Here is a 25,084-nt window from a genome sequence, read left to right as displayed (position 1 = left end):
AAAAAAAAAAAAAAAAAAAAAAAAAACTTTTTAAGCATTCTAATGATAACTTATTCCTAGAATCAGCGTTTATGACCCTTTATCTTTTAAAACATGTTAGGCAACAACCTAAAATGTTTCCCTCTCAAAATATATTTGCGGGGCTGGAGAGATGGCTCAGCGGGTAAGAGCACCGACTGCTCTTCCAAAGGTCATGAGTTCAAATCCCAGCATCCACATGGTGGCTTACAACCACCCGTAATGAGATCTGATGCCCTCTTCTGGTGTGTCTGAAGACCACTACAGTGTATTCACATATAGTAAATAAATAAATCCTTAAAAAGAAATTTAAAGAGGAGGTCTCATCCTGTGTACACTAAACCAGCTCATCAGTAATACTCAGATTTTGAAGCTATCTTTGAACATTAGCAATCAAATGGTCCAAAGGAGCTATATTATACTCTCTTTTGGCCAAGACAAGACTTTAATAACGTTTCTAGCAAATTGGCTCTGAAATGTCATCACGATCTGTCCACCATAGGAAACAATTCTGTCATACAAATCCATTTGCAATGTTCACTCTCAAAACCCATCATTTAGTGTTCAAGTACTACATAGAGAAATGTTCTTTAACAATATCTCAACTCTAATTTTAGGTATGTATTGGTATACCAATATAAACTACTGCAAAAAGAGTTTCAAAAATAAAAAGTGACTTATTTAGGAGTGCAAGGTTAGGGTGGCTACCTGCAGGCTGAGTATTCGGGGGAGGAGTGGGAGGGACACAATAAGCCACAGGAAGGTCACAATGGAGGTTAGGGCTACAGCAAGACCTAGTCTCAAGAGAGGGAAGAGAGAACCCATGGAATTTATTTGCTTTATTTTTGTTGTTTTAAGCTTATTTTCCTTGGGCACTGACAAACAACACAGTGTTGAGAGAACTGTTTTTAATTCCTTCTCTGATGCTTGTCTTGCTGCTGGACTAGAATTTGTTGCCAAGAGGACATAGCGTCCAGCAAATCATGTCTGTTTCTATAAAAAGACCAGAAAAGAAAAACATCAAGGGAGACTATCTGGTGAGACAAAAACCACTTTCCTTAAAAAGACTGTGCTAATTGTTTTAATTTTTTTTTGTTTTATTTTTTTTTAAAAAATACAGTATTTGCCAGAAATTTCAAAATGAGCTTTTTAGGCATACAACATCTTAGCTGATTTGCTGTTAGTCCCTATAAGAGTAATTTTCAAGAAAACATTGTTATCTTGACACCAAAAGTGAACTAGCAGTCAGTCAGTGATAATGACAACTTGTACATTTATCTACATTTCTGATTGCAATAAAATATAAAATTGGTTCATGCAAAGTTTACCTAAATGTACCTTTACTCTGTAAACAAAACAAAACATATTTCAGTAAAAACATTGTAAGAAGCTATAAACACTGAGTCATATGTACTCCGTGCCTGATACAGTGCTTAATACATTAGGAATGCTTAATTCAAGAATGAACAGGTGTTTTTGTAATGGCCCTTTCAATCCTTTACCTCACCCAACCAAATAATGTAGACAGATCTCTAACTTCTATTTAAGGGCCTTTGAACTACTGTAGAATAAGTAACGACTGTACAGTTTCTTTTGTTAGGTATTATATCACAACACAATACAAATAACTAATCCCCTACCTAGGTTTGGGGATACTTTTCTAAAGTTTTTGTTTGTTTGTTTGTTTGTTTGTGTGTATGCCTTTTTTTCTTTTTGGTTGGTTAGGTGGCTTTGGTTTTGATTTTTTTGAGACTGGGTTTCTCTGTATAGCCCTGGATGTCCTGGAATTTGTTCTGAAGACCAGGCTGGCCACAAACTCACAGAGCTTAACCTGTCTCTTACCTCTGCCCCAAGTGATAGGATTAAAGGTGTGTACCACCACTGCCCAGTAAGATTTTTTTTTAAAAAAATATGCATTATGTGTATGTCTGGGGATTATGAAGGCCAGGAAGCAGCACTGGTTCTTCTAGAACTGGAGTATATAAATAAAATCTCTTTCTGTTTTTTGACATGGTTTCTCTGTGTAGCCCTGGATGTCCTAGAACTCATTCTGTAGACCAGGCTAGCCTCAGACTCAGAGATCTGTCTGCCTCTGCCTCCTAAGTGCTGGGATTAAAGGTGTTTGTAACAAGCCACCATACAGGCGCTGGGAACTGACCCCAGGTCCTCTGCACGAGCAGCTAGTGCTCTTTACTGCTGAGCCATCGCTCTAAACCTCTACCCAGGTTTTAAACCCTTCACTGCCAGAGATACTAAGCATGTATCTATCACAGAAACATAATTCACTTACCAAATATTTAGCACATGGTAGCCAGTGTGGAGCTATAATATAACATGTATCACCAGAACTAACCCTACTTTAAAATATTTATCAACATGCATAAATTAATGTGCCACAATATGGATTTATAGTCATGAATTATTAAATATAAGATTCTTATTTATGTATTAATATATAGGTTCTTTTAAAATGAAAATAAGATGTCATTGGCAGAAAATATTTACAAACTTATTTCTAAAATACATTCAGACAGGCAAATTACATCAATACTGAGAAATAAACTCTAGCTTTTATACATATATTTTTTCTTATGTTTAGTTTTCTTTGTATAATAAGCAAAACCAATCTCTTCCTCTAACAGAGGTCATCAACAGAAACTGATGACTTGTCAATCATTATAAGTTGTATACACTTTGAAATATGATCAACAAGACTATTTCAACTAAAAAAAATAACTCCTAGCAATGTTGAAATAAAGTGCCTTTAAGGAGCCACCGGGCTAATCGGTTCTTCAAGCTGCATTTGACTGAATCTTTGACAGTGAACGCTTCATGTTTACCCTATGGATTACAAAAGCAGCACACAGTCCTTTCAGGTTCCATCTGAAAGCCTATGTATCGCTCAGCATAAGTGCGGCTCACACAAACGCAAACGCATCTAAACTGTCACATGGTTTGCTTTAGGTTTTGCTTTTTGTTTTAATTCTGTGGGATAAATCTAATTTTATTCTATAGACTTTCTTTTATCAAAAAAAAACCAAAATGTAAATTGAAGAGATGTATACTTAGTAAAACAGTAACCTAAGGGCAATGAAAAACCTAACTTTCAAGTGCTTCTAAATTTTACAGCTTGGTATTTTAACACTGGTAAGTACTAACATATGACCAGTTGCTAGGACAGGTGTTGCCGCCAATCAGCTGCCTTTGCTGAAACACATTCTACAGATTACCACTTAATCTCCCACCGACAGCAACGGCTGCCTGTTGCTTTGCTATAATCACCACTGAAAATAAACATGGTCACCAAAACAAGAAAAAGTATTCAGATATAACTTTAGGCAAAACACAGCTCAGCCTAGTTCTGCATCTACTTATTTCCTTCTGTAGCTTTCTGGAATTCCTTCTATCAAACCTAAGGCTTCCTTGCCTGGCTCTCACCACCTCTCCACAGGCTATTTCTGAATTGTCTCTTCTAAAAATTTACATAGATAGATAGGTAGATAGATGGATGGATGGATGGATGGATGGATGGATGGATGGATGGATGGATGGATGGATAAACATACGGATGAACCTAAGATACTTGGGGAAAGTTATGGTAGTATTGTAATACCGTATTTTCTTTGCTGCTGTTGTTAGACTGGTCCTATTAAAATCAAGAGAAATCCGACTCAGTAAAGATATGCACCTTCTCACCATCTCATGCATCTGATCTTGCACTGGAACTCATCTCCAGTCGCCTGTCCTCATCATAAGAAGCTAACGCAATATCTTATTCCACTAAACAAAATCAGAATTACCAAATAAAACACTTTTTCTACATCAGGGAAATTATGAAATTATTACTCTGAAGATCTTTAGGAAGATCTGCTACAAGGTGCTGATGAAGTTACTGTAAGTCCATTTGGAAACAGACTGAGAACTGTACTCAGTATGTACTTTTATGATCTAGCTATACTTTTATTGTTTGAAGTTAAGGCTGACTCTTAAATAGCAAGCAGCACTAGGTTCTACGGTGTTTTTTAAAGCCACTCTAACTCTGTTGCACATGCCTGTGACCTCCATTGTGACCTCTACAAAGCAGTTGTACGCTTTGCTGCGGTGCAAATCCTCACAGACAAGTTGAACCTGTTCTCTTTGGCACTGAGCCCTTTTGCTGAACACACAGCTGAGATTTATTATAAAGGGGACCTGAGGGGCATTATTTCACAACATTTATCCTTCACATATAGCCAAGTATAATCTTTTACAACCTTTGAAGGCTCTTAAATAAACAGACCATCTCTTAATTACAACATTTCTTATTTGTCATTAATTGCAAGACATATTAAGATTCATTTTACACTGGGAAAAAAAGCTAGTTCACAAAGCTATGTACTAAGGGTTGTGAAAATTAGTCAGCTAACATACATTTGAAGCAATAGCACTCTTAATCCTCAGATCCTCGAACAATTACCTGCCTTGCTGGTAAAGGCGATAAAATCATTATTCCAACCCTGTGCTTACAGACTACACGATAAGAAAATAGGTTTGTTTGTTACTGCTTTTAATCTCACAGCACTCATTGGTCTTTTAAAAACCAGAAACTTCCCATTCTTTCAGACTTTGCTTGAAGCACCCTCAGCAGGCTCCTCAGGAACTCAGAGCTGATTATTCTCTAGGGGCAGGAGAATTTTTAAGAAATTTCTCTAAAAATGGGAATTACCATACTGTTTAAATTAATTCTTCAGCACTTGATAATTGATCTGGAAAAAAGTACTGCCTTGTTGTAAAAAGAAAGAAAGGAAGGACAAACGAGCAAACCTCCCGGACTGGCAGAAGTGTTCTATTCTGAAAGTCAAGATCAAACCGGACTCTCAGCTCTAAACATTTTAGACCCTGAGGGATACTGAGTCAAGTGGGAATTTCCTCTCTGTAATATTTTGATATTCTCATTAACGCCAAGTACACAAACTGGAAAATGCCTGTAGTGCTTTTCTGAATACGTTTTAAAATAATTTATTATTAAATTATGTTGTGGTTTTAAAAACACTAAGGACATTTGTAGGAATTAGGAGTTCACTAGCAAGTAAACTAAGCATATTCATAAACAACACCAAATATACTTTGTCTTCAGCTAAAGATGAAACCCATTCATTAGTTTACCATTGTTATTTCAGTTTTTTAGAAAGGCTTTCTCAAGCAGTTCCTATCTCTACTATATCTCCCTTTAGGGAATAAAAAATTTAGAAGAGTTTCGGCCATTTGTTATTCTCTAAACCAAAACACCTTTTCTTAGAAAATGAAGTCTCTCTGAGAATAAAAGTATTAAACTTTAAGTGGTTTCGCATCTGTGTATGTGTGACAACAACTGAAGACAAAGAAGCCATGAGATTGGGAGGAGCAAGTCGAGGTGCATGGAGGGACAGGAGAAAGGAAGGAAAGGAGGAAATGATCCAATTATATTATAAGCTTAAGAAATTAAATAATAATAATAATAATAAAAACTTTAAGTGTTTTACAGGCAATACATCTTGAAAAAATTAAGTATATAAGAAAATTATTGACCTGAAATATTCACAATATGAATCTATTCTATATGGAACACCATAAAAATTGATACTCATAAAACAAACCAAACATCTATAAAATGACTCAGAAACTGATCTGAAAAACTGGAGGTGGGTGGGTGTGTATGTTCTCATGTGCATACATAGGTGTATCTACATGTATGGCATATGTGTGGGAGCCAAAGATCAACCTTGGGTGTCATTCTTCAGACTCCATTCAACTTGCTTTCTGAAACAAGGGTCTCTAACTGGCCTAGAACTCAACCAATAAGGCTGTAGAACAATTTTTCCCTCTACTTGCTTTGATTTTTCACACCACAATATCTTTATCATCAATATATCTTCTTACCAGTAAGAAAACAAGTATACTGTCTACTTGCCTATAGCATCCCATAGACATGTCTTTAAGATAATACAATACTAAAAATATGAGCTTTTGGCTGGGGAAATGGTTCCATGAGTAATATGCCCAGCACCAGGAAACTAACCCCAGCAGCGAGAAGGGAGGGGGCAGAGAGAAGAATCCCAGGGGCTCTCTGAGCCAGTCAGTCTAATTAAAACAGTGAGTGAGCTTCAGGTTCAGTGACAAACTGTCTCAAAAACTGAGATGGAGAGCAATTAGAGGAAGATATCTGATGTCTACTGACCTCCACATGTACACACATGGATTAAGACAGACAGACAGACAGACAGACAGAGACAATGAGAGACAGAGTTGAGGGAGCTTATGCAACCCAAAAGGTCATCTTATATCTTGAAATGTATATTCTGAACAAAGATGAACAGGAAAGGGACTTTTATTAAGTCTCAGTTTTGCTTATAAGTATATTTAAGAAATTAAATAAAATATAAAGGACTCACCAGTGTCAAACTGCCTACAAAATGCCCTTTATTATCAGTGCTGCTACATCATCATCATCATCATCACCACATCATGAGGAGGATCTTTCATACCACCTTCACTGTCATTCAATACCCTACCACATAGAATCACTGCAGACAATTATCAATACATCTAATGCAACCTTTATAGATTGCTGTGTAGAATAGCCTGACATGGTGTTGCAGGCTTATAGTATTTCCAGTGTGGAGGTGAGGTGAGAGGATAGGTAATTCAAAGGCAGTCTGGGTTACAAACTGCCTAGACAGCCTGGCAGCATAGCAAAAGCCTATCCCGCCCTCCCAAAAAAGGCAAAAGGACGTGGGATCTGTTTATAATGAAGTGCAAACCATCTTCCTGTAGAAGGAACATTATAAATGATAGTGTGATCCCAGACTGACAACATATAATGTACATTAATAATCTTTAATTTTGTCTTGGGCACTGGGAACAATACAGAAGGAAATTAAAGAAAATGTTGCTTTCTTTTTCTTGGGGGCATAGCTGGTACTTAGGCAAAGCTTTAAAATGCTTAAAGTTTTTATCTTTTTTTTCATTTTGTCCTTTGTATTCCCATCTAGCACCTAGTGCCTTTCTCAGGCACTACATGTCCCCACAACAGGATACCCCTAAATTCCCAAGCAGCTCACCCCTCCTGCCACTATGAATCCTATTATGCTCCCTGATCTTAAGCCACAACCTGAATCTGCCACAAGAAAAACTTCCTGACTTCAGTAAGGTGTAAGAGGGAGAAATGGAATTGTATGGTTTTGTTTGATAAACATCTAGAATAGTTACTACATTATTGATTTTTTTTTTTTATAGATTTTTGAAACACGGTTTCTCTGTATAGCACTGGCTGGCCTCGAACTCAGAAATCCACCTGCCTCTGCCTCCCAAGTGCTGGGATTAAAGGCACTTGCCACCACTACCCAGCTCATTATTGATATTTTTAAAAAAGCATTTTTCTTAAGCAATATATAAAGTCGTTCTTTTTAAAACAGACTAAGGATTATTTACTTATTTTGTGTCTTGCTTAAAATTTGTGTATATTAATTACCAACAGAAATAATCTTTATACTTTTTGTCCTTATAATTTCTTTTTAAAAAAGAAAAAGACAAATACAGAACACTAACATTTCTTCAACATGGCTTAATGAGAGCAGGACCAGGTTTCCTGTGATGAGAACTTAAAAGAACACGGAAAACCAGGGTTAACTTGGGGTCCAGAAATAACAAAACCCAAGGACCCTCAGAACTACATAGGCTAGGACAGATCGTCCACAATCTTACTAACCTCTCAACTTTTGATTCTTTCCGTAATGTTCTCTCTTCTACTTATTTGATTGATTTATTACTTATTTGATTCTCTCGTCTGTCCTTGTGTATGGCTAAAGACTCACAAGCTACCAGCAAAGTACTCAAGTCTAAGATAAGCTCCTCTTTGTCTCCAGACAAATCTCCTAAGTACCTTTTCAGGCCCAGCAACTGAAAGAAACAGTCTACAAAACAAAACAAGAATTCCCTTCCACAGTCAGAGACAAACATCTATGTGACACAGACAAAAGTCTCCATATCTAATTAAGGCATAAAACCACAGTGTCTCAGAAAAGCAGACCTAAACTTCCTGTTTCATAAGACATGATTCTGACAGCAGAGACACGTGTCCTTGCTTTGGCATCAGTCAGCACTGCCACAGAGGACAAGAGAACGAGGGCTTACGCAGCTTCCCTAACTCTAGGATTTCACTTAAGAAAACAAGGCTATTTCTAAACCCTGAGGTCATCTGAGGCGCTGACATACTTTGCATTCTTGTTTTTTTGTTTTCAGCAATTCTAATGGATTGTCAGACTGCAGTTAGTCTCATTATGCATTTAACCAGACCATATCTTCTTAGCAGAAAATCCCACAAAATATTAAGAAGTAACAGAATTACTTTTAGAATTCCAATTATCTATAAAATATCATTTTATATCATCCTTTTAATGACTTATAAACTCATTAATAATTTATAAAAGATTGTAACATTTATTGTTAGTCTATTTATAACTTAGAACAAAAAGTTCTCCCTCCCCTCCACTCTCTAAAGGGCTTAAGATTCTATAATCAAGGTTGTTTTTTTTTTAATTTTGTGCATTTTTTACTTAAATCATGAATGTAACTAATTCACTCCTATCAGTTAGTACTGTTAACAAAATCGTTTTCCATCATGATTGTTACAGGCCAACAGGTCATATGGAGGCATCAATGAAACACTAGCTTTTTTTTAAGTCTGCTATTATAAAGACTTCAAAAACATATATCTCTGGTACAGACAAGAAGATCTAAATAGGTATTTTAGGATATATAATTTACATAATTTATCACTAAGTTAGAATGATGTACAAAAATATTAGCAGTAGTCACCATTAGGTTCGAAAAGTGATTCAAATACAGCAATGTTAAGATTACATTCTCTGATCTCTGAGCCCAGCTCTTTTTATTTGTTTGTTTGTTTGTTTTTCAAGACAGGGTTTCTCTGTATACCTCTGGCTGTCCTGGAACTCACTCTATAGACCAGGTTGGCCTCGAACTCAGAAATCCGCCTGCTTCTGCCTCCCAAGAGCTGGGATTAAAGGTGTGCGCCACCACTGCGAGGCTTACCCCAGCTCTTTGTAGACTACCCACCCTCTGAAACACTTCTTCAGGCATTCAAAAGACAGAACTAATAGGGTTAATCTTCTAACACAGCAATGCCAAACAAGATATGAAAAGGATCCACCACACCTCCTGGCCTGTTTGCAAAACCTCCAGACTCCTCATGGTGACACGAGAACATGAAAGTGCGCAGCTCTTCTCTATCAGTACAATGAAGCCTCCCTCTAGGGCCAAACCCACCACGCACAGTATCACAGCTGCTGACGTCTCCAGTCTTCCATGAGCAAGTCCACTGAGGCCAACTGTCATTCTCAAAACCACCAACAAAAGAAGTCAGAACTCACTTGGTACAACTGACTAGTTATCACCAGGAATCCTGTGCAACAATAGCATGAGATTCAGAGCCCAGTCCACACCCAAGTCTATCATTAAAATTCATACAGGACAAAACAAATTCAGTCACTTTTCCCACATTCATAGGACCAACGTTGCCCAAAAGAGCCAAAGTTGCCACCAAAGAAAATGAAAATCTTTATTAATATCCCCAAATATCTTCTGAAGACTTTGAACATACTCTATTTATAGCAGTAACATTAATACTATTATAGAGTAAGAATCTGGATGCACTAAGAGTGTACAGATGTAGCTCATACCCAATACTTACTCTCCCACACCCACATTCACATGACTTGATAAATGCCAGGAGCTGCCCATGACACCCATCACTGTTAGGCCCAGTAGATGTCATTCATTCTCAAAAATATTCATACAGTATTCACAACCACCTTTCTTTAAGCCACAAGACGCAATATAATGACATTTTTCTCCAGTAGCAGGGTGTCAGTGCCTCTGACTTGATAGTGACATCTTCCACAGTATGCCTGTGCTAGACCTCCAAAAGCCCTATATTAAAGTGTAAGATGATCTTACACATGGAGTTACTCACCTAATCACTCTCTTGCTTTGACATCTTTGTTGATAATTTCTTTAGTTTTTAAAAAGGAAATCTTTACGAGAAACTGTTAAATATGGGAAGCAGTTTACCTTGTAACTGACATCTAAGATTATCGAAAGGACACTCTCTGAGTACTTCACTATGTTATTTTAGTCATATGAATAGCCCACTGCAAGGTACAGTGTAAAGATGCCTGAGCTTATCTGTGCAGATCCCATAGGCATTAACTCACACCACCAGAATCTGAGCCCATCTGAGCCCGTCTGCTGTGACATTGAAGCAATATGGCCATCACAGCTCTGTGTTCTATAAATGGGGGTTCAGGTTCTATTGCTTGTACTATCAGACTCAAAAAAAAATGAGACTAATTATTCTCCACTACTTCCTATGCCCAATACAAATGCTCCTATGAGAAAGGTACAATTCATAACCTTATAGGACACAAGGAACTAGCTTGACAACATTTGAGAAAAGGGTAGTGTAACTTTTCTAGAACTTGGAAGAGCCAAGAAAAAGTGTACAACATCACTTACCATTTCCAGGAACACTGAGCTTGTATCAGAAATCATAATTACATCTGTGGCTATGATCTCTAAACTAAAATTAGTAATTTTGAATTTAAAAAATTATTTTACAAAGCCTTATCAGTGCCAATGATCTTTATTTAAAAGAGCTATTTGCAGCACAGCATTGAAGGATCTACTACCATACATAATATAGTTGTTCAGAAAGGGATGGTCCTGGATCAAGTCTTTGCTGGTCTCTCTCAAGCTTAACATGTTCAACACAAGAGACACACTGCTAAAATAAAACCTAACTAAACAAATAACCTGCAGGCTTGTACTTTCACTCTGCCTCTCCCTGTATCTTGTACTTAGTGAACACATCAATAACAAGTGGGGTGATTAATAATTCCCATATTGCATCTATACATGCAAGTGCACTTAACACTAGAACATGGATTTTAGTCTTATAATTATGCCAATTAATATACAAGAAATCTAGGAACAAAGGCAGTTGTAAACACTTCACTACATTGACTTTTGGTAAATATGTTGTCTCTTCCCAGTAATAACATTTATTTTTATAGCAGAAAACTATGAATAACAAGGAAATGTTAGATAAATATACCATTGTTTATATTAACTGTATCACCCAATTTAAATTTGTGCTTCTGATGTTCCAAATATATTATCAAAAATATGATTTGAAAGAAGAAATTTATTTACTTATGACAAAGGAAGCACCAGAAACAAAAAGTCCCAACAGAATAATCTAATTGTGTTTCTGCTATATGAATGATTTACGGTAGAAGCTCACAATTCTCAAATGTGCAAAGTATTTCCATGTGCTCAGGACAAGAACTAGCCAAAACAAACAAGGCTGTAGAACTTTACTGTTTTGTTTCCCTGCCATCTGCCACCCCCATTCTTGCCTTTGCCTGTCTATAGTTCATAGTAACACTTTTAAAGGAATAAAGCAGCAAATCAAATCTCTAGCTGGGAACTGGAGCTCTAGACATTACATAGCAATGATATTACCCAATGTTTATTGACATAAACATCTAAAGAGAATGTGCATTTTTAATGCAGTGTTAAATACATTGGTATCATATTAGTATTAAATACTATCATTCAGTATTATTGAAATAAAATGTCTAATCAAGATCATACAGACCATTAAGAAAAGTTAAAACTTCTGATCACTATCAACCTTATTTTTATGTTTTATACCTGGTGATGACAGGCTTTATTTTTATCTGACATATATATATAGAAAATTATTTCATGAGTTCAAAATACTGTAAGGCAGGAGAAAAGAGAATTAAACAAGAGACCAAAAGGCCTCACAACACGAACTCAAACAGCATGTGCTCAAACAAAACCTTCATTAGTATTTCTATTTCTCACTAGTAATAGTGTTGAAGTTGTCCCTCCTCAAAGAGCTATTACTGAATCCCAGGCCATGAGACTTGAGGGAAAAGGCATCAAATGAGATGAATTTAATCTCCAAGTCTAAATGTAATGAAATATTTAAATTGCCTGCTCGCACTAAAGCCTCAAACACACAACAAAATCATCCAAGTTACCAACATGCCTCATTAACATGTGCTTTTATCAGTATGCCTGTCATGTTTTGTCAAGTATTTTGCTTTTCTTGAAAGTAATCTCTTAGATTTAAAGGAGTTTGTATAAACTACAAACTTATTTCTTTGTTACGTGTTTTGCAGGGTTTTCCAATGAAATCATTGTTCATTTATATGCAGTTGATAAAAACCAAATAAAAATAGATTTAAGCTATTCAGATATACCAAAGCAAGATGACAGCTCACAGCAAAGGAAACAACAGATCAAACCCAATGTGACAGCTTTTCAATAGACAAATCCTCCAGAAAGAAAAGTCAGTAAGTTGTCATCAGAAAAGAACTATAAAGCAAGTGGCAAGAAGACTTTTACAAAACAATGTCCCCAACAGCTAGAGAACACACAGTCTTCTCTTTAGTAGATGGAACATTATTATATTAGGCCACAAGACAAGTCTCAACATAAGCTAAGCAACGAAAAGTACAGTATATATCTTCCCTAATAAATTACCAAAGGAACTCCAAAATCTGCAAAGATACCGAGGCTAAGCAGCATGCTCCTGAGCACAAAGGATAAGTGAAAGGAATAAAGGAAAAGTTAAAACTTCTTGAAATAAATGAAAACAGATATGCAACATACAGATACCTATGGGATACAGCAAAAAGCCACACTAATGGGGAAATTTAAGGTTAGAAATGCCTATTAGAAAATCTAGAAAAAAGACTCAAAAGACTTTTATAAAAACAAACAAACAAACAAACAAACAATATAGCTGGTCATGGTAGCACATGCCTTAAACCCCGTTCTCTGGAGGGAGAGGCAGGGGATCTCTGAGTTTGAGGCCTGCCTGGTCAACAGAGTGAGTTCCAGGACAGCCAGAACTATGCAGAGAAAATATGCCTCTACAAAAACACACACACACACACACACACACACACACACAAAACAACAACAAAACTAATAATACAGGTAAGGAACTAGAAAGGCAAAACCAAACACAAAACTGATGAGAAAAGATATCTTCAACCTATCCATAATATAAGACAGTCAACCCAACAGTGAAAACAGTAGTAAATGACCTGATTAGGAATGAGATGGTACAGACAGATAGTTCTTTTTTTTTTTTTTTGTGAGACAGGGTTTCTCTGTGTAGCACTGGCTGTCCTGGAACTCACTCTGTAGACCAGGTTGGCCTCGAACTCAGAAATCCGCCTGCCTCTGCCTCCCAAGTGCTGGGATTAAAGATGGGCGCTACCACTGCCCGGCCAGATATTTCTTTTGAATATACAAATAACCAACATGTAAATGACAAGTGCTTGGCAGCACTAACCATCAGGCTTATGGGTCAAAACCATGACCCTACCTCCATGCAGAACAGCTATCAGCAAATGACAAGTGCTGGGCACGGCAAAGAAGGCAGCTCTCAGACAACTGGTGAGGGTGCAAACCAGCACAGCCACTATCAAAAGCAGCAGGAAAGTTCCTCAAAACACTGCAAAGAGAACTGATGGGCACAGACGTTAATTCTACTACTGGATAAATATCCTAGGGTAAGAAGATGAGTGTGTCAAAGAGCTGTCTGCATTCCTGTTTACTGCAGGACTTTCCCTATGGCCAAGCCAGCCAGTCAGCCTGCATACCCACCCACAGACAGATAAAACAAAGTGTGGTAAATGCTTAAAATGGAATATCAGCTGTGCAAACACATGGGGTTCTGTGTCTCAGCAGCATGGATGGACTAGAGGATATTAGGTAGCTGATCCAGCAGACGCAGACGGTGGCTAGCTGAAAGGAGGGGAGGAGGGGAGGAGGGGAGCAGGTACAAGGTACAACTATAAAGGAAGAGCGTGGCTAATGTCGCACTGCATGTGAGCAACTTTAGCCAAAAACACAAGCATAAATAGGATGGGCTCTGAGATATTCCCAAAACAAGAAAATGATAAATATTTAAGAAATGGAAATATCACTTATTCTGACTTAATCATTCTACTAAAAGAATCATATTATAATTTATAGCAACTAGTACATCACTTTGTATATATAAATAAATGATATTTATATTATGATATAAATACCATGATATGTTATTTATATTATGGGAATGTGAGGAATGTGTATATACATGTATATGCATATATATATGCATGTATAAAACAAAATTAATACTAATGTCAAAGAAATATGCAAAGAAATTGTAAATATCATTAAACTGGAGGAAATTCCAAAACCATATTGAGATGCCACCAATACCTATTTAACCCAGTTAAAATACATTTTAAGCTCACAAGCCTGAGTGTTAGCAAGGCTGCAAGACTAACAGAACTCACAGGATGGAAACAGAGAACGGTAACTACTGCCTTACCTGGGATGGACATCTACTAAGGAAGCTCGGGGTTCTGTCCCATTTCGTCCCTCACATGCCCATTTTCTGTCCCTTCACTATCATGTCTCATAACTCAAGTCTAAACAACACTTCTTAGTAAAGACTGCTTTCTTTACACCACATAGGATATATTCATACCACCTGCATTTGTATATGTAAAACTGATTATGAATACGTAACACTATTTAAGTACTACATTCTTATAATTACATAAAACTAAGTGACAAGGTCAAGTGGTGGTGGTGCACACCTTTAATCCCAGCACTTGGGAGGCAGAGGCAGGCGGATTTCTGAGTTCAAGGCCAGCCTGGTGTACACAGTTCCAGGACAGACAAGGCTACACAGAGAAACCCTGTCTCAAAAAACCAAAACAAAAGTCCAAGGGTGGCTTTCACGTCTACACTGACGCCTTCCGGAGCGATAGTTGAGGCTTTGTTTGCTCTTCGTTGTTGAACCAATAAAGTCTGAATCCTAAGGGGAAAAAAAAAAAAAAGAAAAAGAAAAAGAAAACAAAACTGACAATATGAAGCTTCTACTCCCAAGACATTTATAATCTAGTAACTAGCATACATTTCAACAAACAAAGTAAGCAAGTTTAAGAATCCAAAAAAGTACCTGGGTAGGAGATGAGAAATGAAGAGATTTATGAAAGAAAAAAGAAAAGTATGCATATATTTGCAGATGAAACTTGGTGTTTGGGGGTCAGTAGACAAAGGCTTCTGTCAAGTAAAGGTCCTTTGCCACCAATCCTGATAACCTGAGGTCAATTCTCAAAACTCACATGGTGGAGAGAGAAAGAAGCTACTTCTATAATTGTCTTCTGTCCACCATATGAGAGCTCTTTGGGGCACACATAGAACATGAAGGCACTATAAACACAGAAATAAGCTTTTTCTCTACAACTATGCTAAAAATGATTAAAAATTAATTCAAAGATACACCTTCCACCAGAGGGGAATAGGGAGGGAGGGAGGGAGGGAGGGAGGGAGGGGAGGGACAAACAGAGATCTGTACAGAACATTCTCAACCCCAAAATGATCACAAACAGTGGGTAGGCATCTCTACTAGCAAACAATCGTGGGAATTCAGGAATGCTCTCAGGGAATGCGCCCTTAAGGACTTAGTCTCTAGGACAGTCGTCAATACTGACCCAGAGCTACCTGTTAAACACTCAGTCTTGCCTTCATGGCCACATGCTACAGGACACTGGCTAAAGCTCTCCACGAGGACCTGAGACTGAGCTTCTGTCTCTCAGGAGGTGTGCTGCTGAGCAACTGTGGCTGCTTCCTAATCTCACCAAGGAAACACATAGACACATACAAAGACCTTCCTCATGTGGTTATTACAATTCATTTGTTAATCAGTGATAGTCCTTCAAAAACTTTTAAAGCTGACCTTAACAAATATAGTTGTGCCTTGTTATTTGTGGAACATTGATTTTACCCAAATCCAAGGACATTCAAGGCCCTTAAAAATAAAATGATGCATCTTCCCAGTGAATGGTGGAAGAGTAGACACATGGCTACTGCATGATACTGACAGACAAGTGCTGAGTCATAAGTAAGGAACTTACAGAATCCCCTCTAAGACTCAGTAAACAAGGCAGAGGAGGAGGCAAGAAGAAGGTAAGCTGAAAAACAGGAAGAATGGCTGTGAAATGTCAGATTCTGCTCAGAGGTCTCAATGAAAACCAAATATAACTAATTCTTCCTAAACTGCAGTTAGTGTTTTCACAAGCACTTAAAAATATCTCATGCAAAAAAAAAAAATATCCCAAGTATAAAAACAAAGAAGCTTCAAAGTATTTGTGAATCTTTAGACTCCATTAATATTAACATAATGTAAACATTCATTCACTCACCTAGAACATTTCACTACACCCTGTCATATTCTTAATGTTAAGATTGCAAAGTTTATATGCCAAACATAGAAATAAACATTTACAGAGTTTAACAATATAAAGTAATATAAAATAATGACATGTGGGTAAGAAAAAGATACTTAGGATAGGACCATCAAAAATTCAGTGTAGCTGGGTACAGTGGCTCACTCCCACAATCAAAGCACCAGAGAGGTGGAGACCAAGTTTGGTTTAATATCATGTCCTACTAAATCGAGAGTTCAAGGCCAGCTTGGGCTACTTAAGATGATGTTTCAAAAAGTGAAGCTGGGAAGACAGTTTCCCTGGACTGACACTAATGAGCAAGCATGGTAGGGGAGACACTCTGTAAACAGCTACTTCTTACAAAGGCTCTTTTGTTTCTGTTTCCTCTACTGGGATTTTTCCATGGCAAAATCACTTCATCATGAACTTATTAGTATAAATGTCACTTTCTCAGATATGAGAAGAATGAATAACATTCTGCATTTTTTTCTATGTAAACCAGAGAGACAACAAAATATTAAGCAAGAAAGTTATCCACTTTTTCAATGTAGCTTACTTGTTATCATTCATTCATTTGGGGAACCACCTAAAAGGTTTATAGAGTACAGTGTAAAGTAGTCAGAATAGAGATGAACTGATAGCAAGGAGCCTAGGATGCTGAGATGAAGAAAAGGCGGGGGTCTAGATCAATTCTGAAACAGACAAACCATCACTGAGATACTCAAGTTGCTGTAGGTAGGTGGGAAAAAATGAACTTGCAAGAAAGTTAAGATGAGTTCTGTGTCTTCTACTTAGACTATCATCTCTAATTATATGCACTAGGAAAGAAAGATAACTGGAAAATAGTAGCAACAGTGATATAATTGCTAAAACTAAAGTAGTTTTTTATCGCATGCAAAAGGTAAGAGCAGAGAGTCCGTATGTTTTAGAGTTAAGAGTATTATCTCCAATGAGAAGTGTGCATGGTAACATTTTTGAGCCATTTGTGCTTGCATTCCCATAATGTTCTTCTTTCAACAGGGGATGGAGTTATTTCTGGGTATGTGGCTGCTTTGTGTCATCTAAGCACTAGACTTCATCCAGAAAATGACTGGACTAATCTTTCAGTTCTGCACCTCGGTATAGTATGCCTTTAAGAACAGCTTTAAAATACTTACTCATGAGCATACAACGACATATAAATGTCAACCAAAAAGCTGCAAACCCCATCCTCTTTTTGGGGGGTGAAGGGGAGCAGCAGATGGGAGAGTGGATTCTTAATTGCCAAGTTCTTACACACTTCATCTTCATTAAAGAGGACTGATTAATACAACATAAAGCTGGGCAGTGATGGCGCATGCCTTTAATCCCAGCACTTGGGAGGCAGAGGCAGGTGGATTTCTGAGTTCGAGGCCAGCCTGGTCTACAGAGTGAGCTCCAGGACAGCCAGTGCTATACAGAGAAACTCTGTCTCAAATAAATGAATAAATAAATAAATAAATAAAACAATATAAAATATACCTTGTTATAAGTGATTGCATACTGTCTTTAGAATTCACCTCAGAGAAGTTATCTCCAATGGCAAAACCAGTCTACATATTTATTTTTGTTCCATCTTTGAGGTAAGATCTCACTTAACCCAGGTTGGCCTCAAAGTCACTAAGAAGTCAAGGATAACCTTGAATTACGATCCTTCTGCCTTGACTCCCTAAGTGTTGAAACTGCCTGTGTGTATTACTAAGCACCATTTTAGTAGTGCTTGAGCCTTGTGCTTATTCGCAAGTACTACATCCTCTCAGCTAGTCCTGTTTTACACAATTCTATTACTGCTCCTTTTATGGATCCTTGACATTACATTAGATATTTAGTTTAGGTGTAGGTGTGGATTGTGTGGGTTGGCGTGATGCTGCTTGTATTCTAATGTTAATACTGGTCCCTCAAGACCTAGTTGCCCCAGAGACAGAGTTCACACATAGACCCAAATGACACTATGTGACCTTGTCCCCAAGTAATTTCTGATTGACAAGTAAAGATGCCAACAGCCAATAGATGAGTAGAAGAGACACAGACGGGATTTAGAGTTCTTGGACTTGAGGGTTTGGAGAAGAATCAGGAGAAAGAGAAACTGCCATGGGTTAGGTGAGTCATGAAAATGTGGCCCTGAAGGCTGGCCAATTGGAATTAAAAACAGCCCCAATGAAATATAGTAAGTAATAACTCAGGGTTATTGCTAGGAAAGTAGATTCTAATAGTATAGTGAGTAGATATCTGCTCACCTCTTGTGTTGTTTAACGTTTATTATACATAAAAAAGTTGTGTGTCCTTTATCTGGGAATTGAATGATCCCAGGTCAGAAACCCTAGATTGGGATTAAAAATGTCTACAACAGTGAATACATCATGTATGTATAGAAACTAGAAGACAATCTCTGGCATCATGCCTCAAGGACTTCCCAGCTTGACTTTTTAAGATGGGCGTCTCTCATTGGCCTGTGGCTTACTGACAAGGCTATGCTGGCTGTTTAGCCAGGCTCAAGAACTCACTTGTTTCTGCCAGCCAGCACTGGGATCACAAGCACACACTACCATGTCTAACATTTAAAAACAAAAACCAAAAAACAAAAAACACCTGGGTTCTGAGAACTAGACTCAGGACTTCATGCCTGTATGACACGTACTTTGCCAACTGAACCATCACTCCAATGAGATACTTTAGATATTTTTAAAAGTAGTATAAACTAGCTTAAGTGTGAAAAAATATTCACTTACCACAATGTCAAAGTGACAAACATTTACAGCCTCTATAGGTCACTAAAAGATTTAAAGATTTTCTTTAAGATAAACTTTGGTACAATTCTGATCAACTATCTATTCACTACCCTAGTTTGTACACAAGAGTTATGGAACGCTTACTAGGTGACACTGATAGATGAAATAAGGAAGGAAGGTAAACTGACAATTTAAACATGATGACTTAAGGTCTTAACATAAAGACATGTTCATGGGTAATTAATACTGGGACAGTGGTGGTGCAAGAAAACAATTACAGAGAACTAACACAAGATGAGAAATTCTATTTGCTAAAATTTTATAATTAGACACTAAAACCAACTCACAACAAGCTATGGATCTGTAATTCTTAATTGGTGGAGCTTTCTATTTTAAAGTGAATTATTTTAAGAAAAAAAGTAAAAATATAAAAATTCCAAATATATATTAATATATAGCAAATATATTAATAAATACTAGACACATGTAGAATATAGTATGTTTCATATATACTATATTATGAAAACAAAATATTACAGAATATGGAAGAATGCCTAGTTTGCTTCATACTTATAAATGTCAAGGAGCAGTTAAGGAACACATTATTTAATCCTCAGAACAATCTTAAAAAGAAGCAAATACCTTTATAGATGAAAAGAATGAAAATAGACAAATTGGTCAAGATCATACATCAATAAAGTTAGAAGCAACATTTAAATGCATGTCTAATTCCAAGTCAGTATATAACACCAGGATGCAGACAGTTAGGGAATAAAAGAGAATAGTCACCTGTGCAATCAACTCACACTATCACTGACAGCAATTACCTCATCTCCTGAGCACTCCCTCAGCCAGGCATGATGTTGGCTATTTCCTCCTTAACATCCTTGGTAACACTCCTGGGCATATACCCAGAAAATGCTCCAACATGTAATAAAGACACATGCTCCACAATGTTCATAGCAGCCTTATTTATAATAGCCAGAAACTGGAAACAACCCAGATGTCCCTCAACAGAGGAATGGATACAGAAATTGTGGTACATCTACACAATGGAGTACTAATCAGTTATTAAAAACAATGAATTTATGAAATTCTTAGGGAAATAAATGGATCTGGAGAATATCATCCTGAGTGAGGTAACCCAATCACAAAAGAACACACATGATAAGTGGTTATTAGCCCAGAAGTTTGGAATACAGGAAGAACAACCCACAAACCACAAGAAACTCAAGAAGAAGGAAGGCTAAAATGTGGACATTTCATTCCTTCTTAAAAGGGGAAACGAAATACCCATGGAAGGAATTGCAGAGACTGACTATGGAGCAGAGACTGAAGGAAGGATAAGCCAGCCTGATATAGCTATCTCCTGAGAGGCTCTGACAGTACCTGACTAAAACAGATGTAGAGGCTCACAGCCATCCACTGAACTGAGTACAGAGTCCCCAATGATGGAGTTAGAGAAAGGATCAAAGGAGCTGAAGGGTTTGCAGCCCCTTAGGATGAACAACAATATGAACTAACTAGTACCCTCAGAGCTCCCAGGGACTCAACCACCAACCAAGGACTGCACATGGAGGGGTCTGATTGTTCTGGCAGCATGTGTACAGTAGAGGATTGCAAAGTCGATCATCAATGGGAGGAGAGGCCCTTGGCCCTGTGAAGATTCTATGCCCCAGTGTAGGGGAATGCCAGGACAAATAAGTGGGAGAGGGTGGGGTGGCAAGCAGGGGACAGGGGGAGGCAACAGGGGTTTGTTCTTGTTGTTTTTTTGGGTTTTGGTTTTTTGGGTTTTTTGGAAGGGAAACTGGGAAAGGAGAAATCATATGACATGTAAATAAAGAAAATATCTAATAACAATAAAAAAAAATCCTTGGTAACATGAATCACTTATGTAACTGCCATGTCACAGAGGAGGAGACAAACTTGACTTTACAGTCTAAATCTTTAACTACAATTTCACCATGTATAATACTTTTGTTACTTTTTAAATACACTTAATCATTTGAAAACCATATAAAACACATAAAAGTTATTATAACAATGTGAACAATTCACAGGTCAGTAACATGACTCAGTGGCTTACTGCTAAGCTTGATGACTGACACTTGATCCCCAGAACCTACATGACTGAAGGAATCAACTACAAGTTGTCCTTTGACCTTCACATATGCACTCTGACAGACACAGATACAGACACACACACACACACACACATACACACACACACAATGAATACATGTATTTAGAAAGTTATAAAAAATAAAACTAACAATTCATATATAACTACAGCAAAAACCTTCATAAACATATCCTTATTTTGAATGGCTACTTTAAATAATGTTTTAATTCAAATCACTCTATCCTTAAAGAATACAGAAATTAAAATTGGCATTAAAATATTTTTGAAATATATTTATGTAGAAAAAAAAACTATCTGGAGAAAAATACAAATTAATCCACTACTCCTCTACTTTATACCAGTAGATAAATTGTTCCCTAACAATATATATCTGCTTTTCTTTGAGGAAGTGTTCAATACAATTGCAAGTTTATAAAATAGGAAAAACAGACCTTGGATGTAGCTCAGCGAAACAGCTCTTGCCTAGCATGTACAAGACCCTAGGTCTCATCCCCAGTAATATACCCTCACCACCATACTAATCCTTATCATTCTGAAAAACAGTTTTGCATCACTTGAAAAGTACTACTTTTCACTTTCCTTATACTATGTGTCCATATGTCCAGACATCTAACCCAGAACATATCTGTTCTTACTTATCTAAAGCATTCACTTTACTGTAGATAATACTAAAGAATTTAAAAGCACAGTCCTGAAAACTATCTTTCAAATAAACAATTAAAACAAGGCTTCCCATTTTAATTCCGGTGGAAAACGTCACTGGCTTCATGGATCTGGGCTTCTCGAGCTGCATTTCCAGCTGGGTAGATCTGTCTTTATGCTGGGCCAAGAGTAGAGCCACAGGGAGGTCGGAGCTCTCCTGCAACAAAGTTCAATACAAAACTTAAGACAGAAAGAATAAACAGCAACAACACTTCCAAAGTAGGCCTCTTCTATAAGCATTTGATGTCAACCTAAATATTCACTTTATATAGAAGATTTTATAAAAGAATATTAACATTCTATAATAAGAAAAGGCTGCTGTAGACTTATAAATCAAAATAATCTGCAAACGAGTATTTTATAAAGTCTACCTTAAAGAGAATATAATAGGGTCCTATTTCATCTAGCCACCAACCCATTTATTAAAGAAAGAAAGCTAATCACAAAAAGAACAGTGGAAAGGGGTATAACTTAGACCAGAGGTTTATCTGAGGCACATTCTTTTCACCTGGAGTTCAGACCATTTGAAATGGTTCCTATTAGATTTCACCTGAGGCTGTTTGCAAATCTTTCTTCTGTTTTGCACAATGGAACTATTTTAAGTCCGACCACATGTGTCTTTGTTTATTTTATACTTCATTTTTACATTTTAAATCAAAATTTAATCAAGTAACAAAATGATAAACATTTAGTATCATACATCAATACTACATAGGACCACTGTTTATACAAATCTGTACGTGCCCATATTTTGAGCAGCAAATTGCTTATCCTAATATGATCCTAACATGGAAACTTATTTATCCTGTTGAGCAATTACATGCTTGAGATACTGTGAAGCCTAGGTCTAAACTAAATGATACCTAGATTTCTACCTCTCTGAGCTGTCAATTAAATAAGAATCCAGAAACACATGCAGAGAAAGAGTATAAAAGTATATATTCTGTATGTAGAAACAAAGAAAAAATTATCAAAACCCCCACTCTTCTACTTCGTACAAGAAAGTTAAGTGTGAATGACTAACAGCAAGTATAAGGCCAGCATAGGAAATTTATTGAGGTCATCTAAAAATAAACAGAGAAAGGGACACAGCTCAGTGATGCAGTGCTGTACCTAGCATATCTGAAACTCTAGGTTCACTCCATGGAGCCACCAAAAAAGCAGGGTATTGAGCATTAAAAATAGCAGTCACCCAGAATTTAATCCTCAAGAAACTCCTTCATTAACATCTCATAATATAAAACAAGCATTACAACTGGTTCTTATTTTTCTTCCAACTCTAATCCACTAAAATTTCAGGCACAAATGTGGCTGATTAATACAATTAAAGTAACTGTTTTAAAGTTCCAGGACAGAAGTAGTAACAAACAACTACAATTTAACAGAATTGTGTGAGGATAAAGATGCACATCAAGGCTAATTTTTTTTAATTGCATTTCTTTACTTCTGTGTGTATGTGTGTGTGTGCGCACGCGCGCACACATGTATGTGTAACACACATAGAGCATGAGCAAAGGTCAAAGTAAACATGCAGGAGCTGATTCTCTCCTTCCACAAGAACATTAGGAGTTTTATAACATAGAAAGGCATGGTGACACAGGCTGAAATACCTAGTAGGAAAAAAATGGAGGTCTAGGCCAGCCTGTACTACATGAAATACTGTCTTAGAAAAAAAACCCAAAATTACTTTATAACAAAATTATTTTTGCAGAGCAGTATCACGAAAATGAAAATCATTAGGACTCACACCACTTTTCTTCAAAAAATAAATCCTAATCCTAAACCTGGGTTTAGCAAGAATAAAGGTGAGTAAGAAATAACATAAGAATAGTCTTCAGGGGCTAGAGAGATGGCTCAGTGGTTAAAAGCACCGACTGCTCTTCCGGAGGTCATGAGTTCAAATCCCAACAACCACATGGTGGCTCAAAACCATCCATAATGAGAAACGAATTAAAAAACAAAACAAAACAAAAAATCCTATGGGCCAGAGCAAGTGGGGGGAACAAGCGGGAGAAGGGAAGGGGAAGGGGGAGGGGGAAAAGATAGAAGGATAGTCTTCAGTACCTTTGTTTCATTTTTCACAACAAGTAACAACAAAGCCCTTGTAGTACATTGCGGTGTATTTCTGCAACAAGTTTAGATCTCCATTAGGTATTTTGTAATCAACTATAACATTAAATAAGATTTTAAATGGGCTATAGCCAAAAGTATCTTTTAAGTATATCTTTTCATATACAGAAAGTAAAAAATTAACAAATATTCTTGGCTAAAAAGTTAAACCATTGTGCTAGGAAGATAGAGGGACAGGTCAAAGTGCTTGCCCAAAAGCCTGGACACCTGAGTTTGATCCCCAAGTACATATATAAAGACAGTAATAAAGCAACTCCACAAGCACATCATACACTCACATATAATTAATTAATTAATGTAGTAAAGTCATGTCAAGGGCCAGAGAGATAACTCAGTGTTAAAAGCACTTGCTATTGATCCAGAGGATCTAACTTTTAGAACTGAACATTTTTCATTTAAAAGTGTAAGCACATAATGACTGAAATATCTGCCTAGCCTAAGGACCTATATTTGGTTCCTAGCACCCACTCCAGGCTGCTGACAGCTGCCTAGAACTCCAGTTCCAAGGAACCCAACGCGCTCCTCTCACTTTGGAGAGAACCTGAATTCTTATGCACATACCCATAAGCAGATATGCACACATACACATAAATAATAAATCATTTTTAAAAGTTAAATAATTAGCTTCTAACTTATAATATTTGAAATACTTATGCATAACTGATATTTATTCTAAAAAGCAAAACTGCATATAAAAAAGCAAGACAGTGGGGCTGGAGACATGACTCAGCAGTTAAGGTGCTTGCTGCTCTCTCAAGGAGCCCAGCACTTAGGTCAGGCAGCTGACCCATTCATATAAAGATACACACATACACATGGTTCCTAAAAATATATTGAAGCAACACAGTGTGTTCACTTTAAATACGCTGCTAACCAAAACCAGTTTATTATAATCTTAGTACCAACTGGGAGTAACTGGGACCAGCGGGACCAGGCACACAGGAACTCCACCAGCCCAGTGACTCTGGTTC

General features: G+C 37.1%; 1 protein-coding gene across 1 annotated transcript in view; it reads right to left on the bottom strand.

Moving 5' to 3' along the window:
* The window catches only part of Mnat1 (MNAT1 component of CDK activating kinase), a 154,787-nt gene that overhangs the window by 57,998 nt on the left and 71,705 nt on the right, over window positions 1-25,084 (bottom strand). The window contains exon 6 of the mRNA XM_031357238.1: window positions 22,015-22,140. Coding sequence (XP_031213098.1) covers window positions 22,015-22,140 — 126 coding nt within the window. The remainder of the gene's footprint in view (window positions 1-22,014; window positions 22,141-25,084) is intronic.

This window comes from Mastomys coucha, unplaced genomic scaffold (assembly GCF_008632895.1).
Source record: "Mastomys coucha isolate ucsf_1 unplaced genomic scaffold, UCSF_Mcou_1 pScaffold6, whole genome shotgun sequence".
Taxonomy (NCBI): Eukaryota; Metazoa; Chordata; class Mammalia; order Rodentia; family Muridae; genus Mastomys; species Mastomys coucha.
The sequence above is the reverse complement of the archived record's forward strand: the minus strand, read 5'-3'. Positions and strand labels throughout refer to the sequence as shown.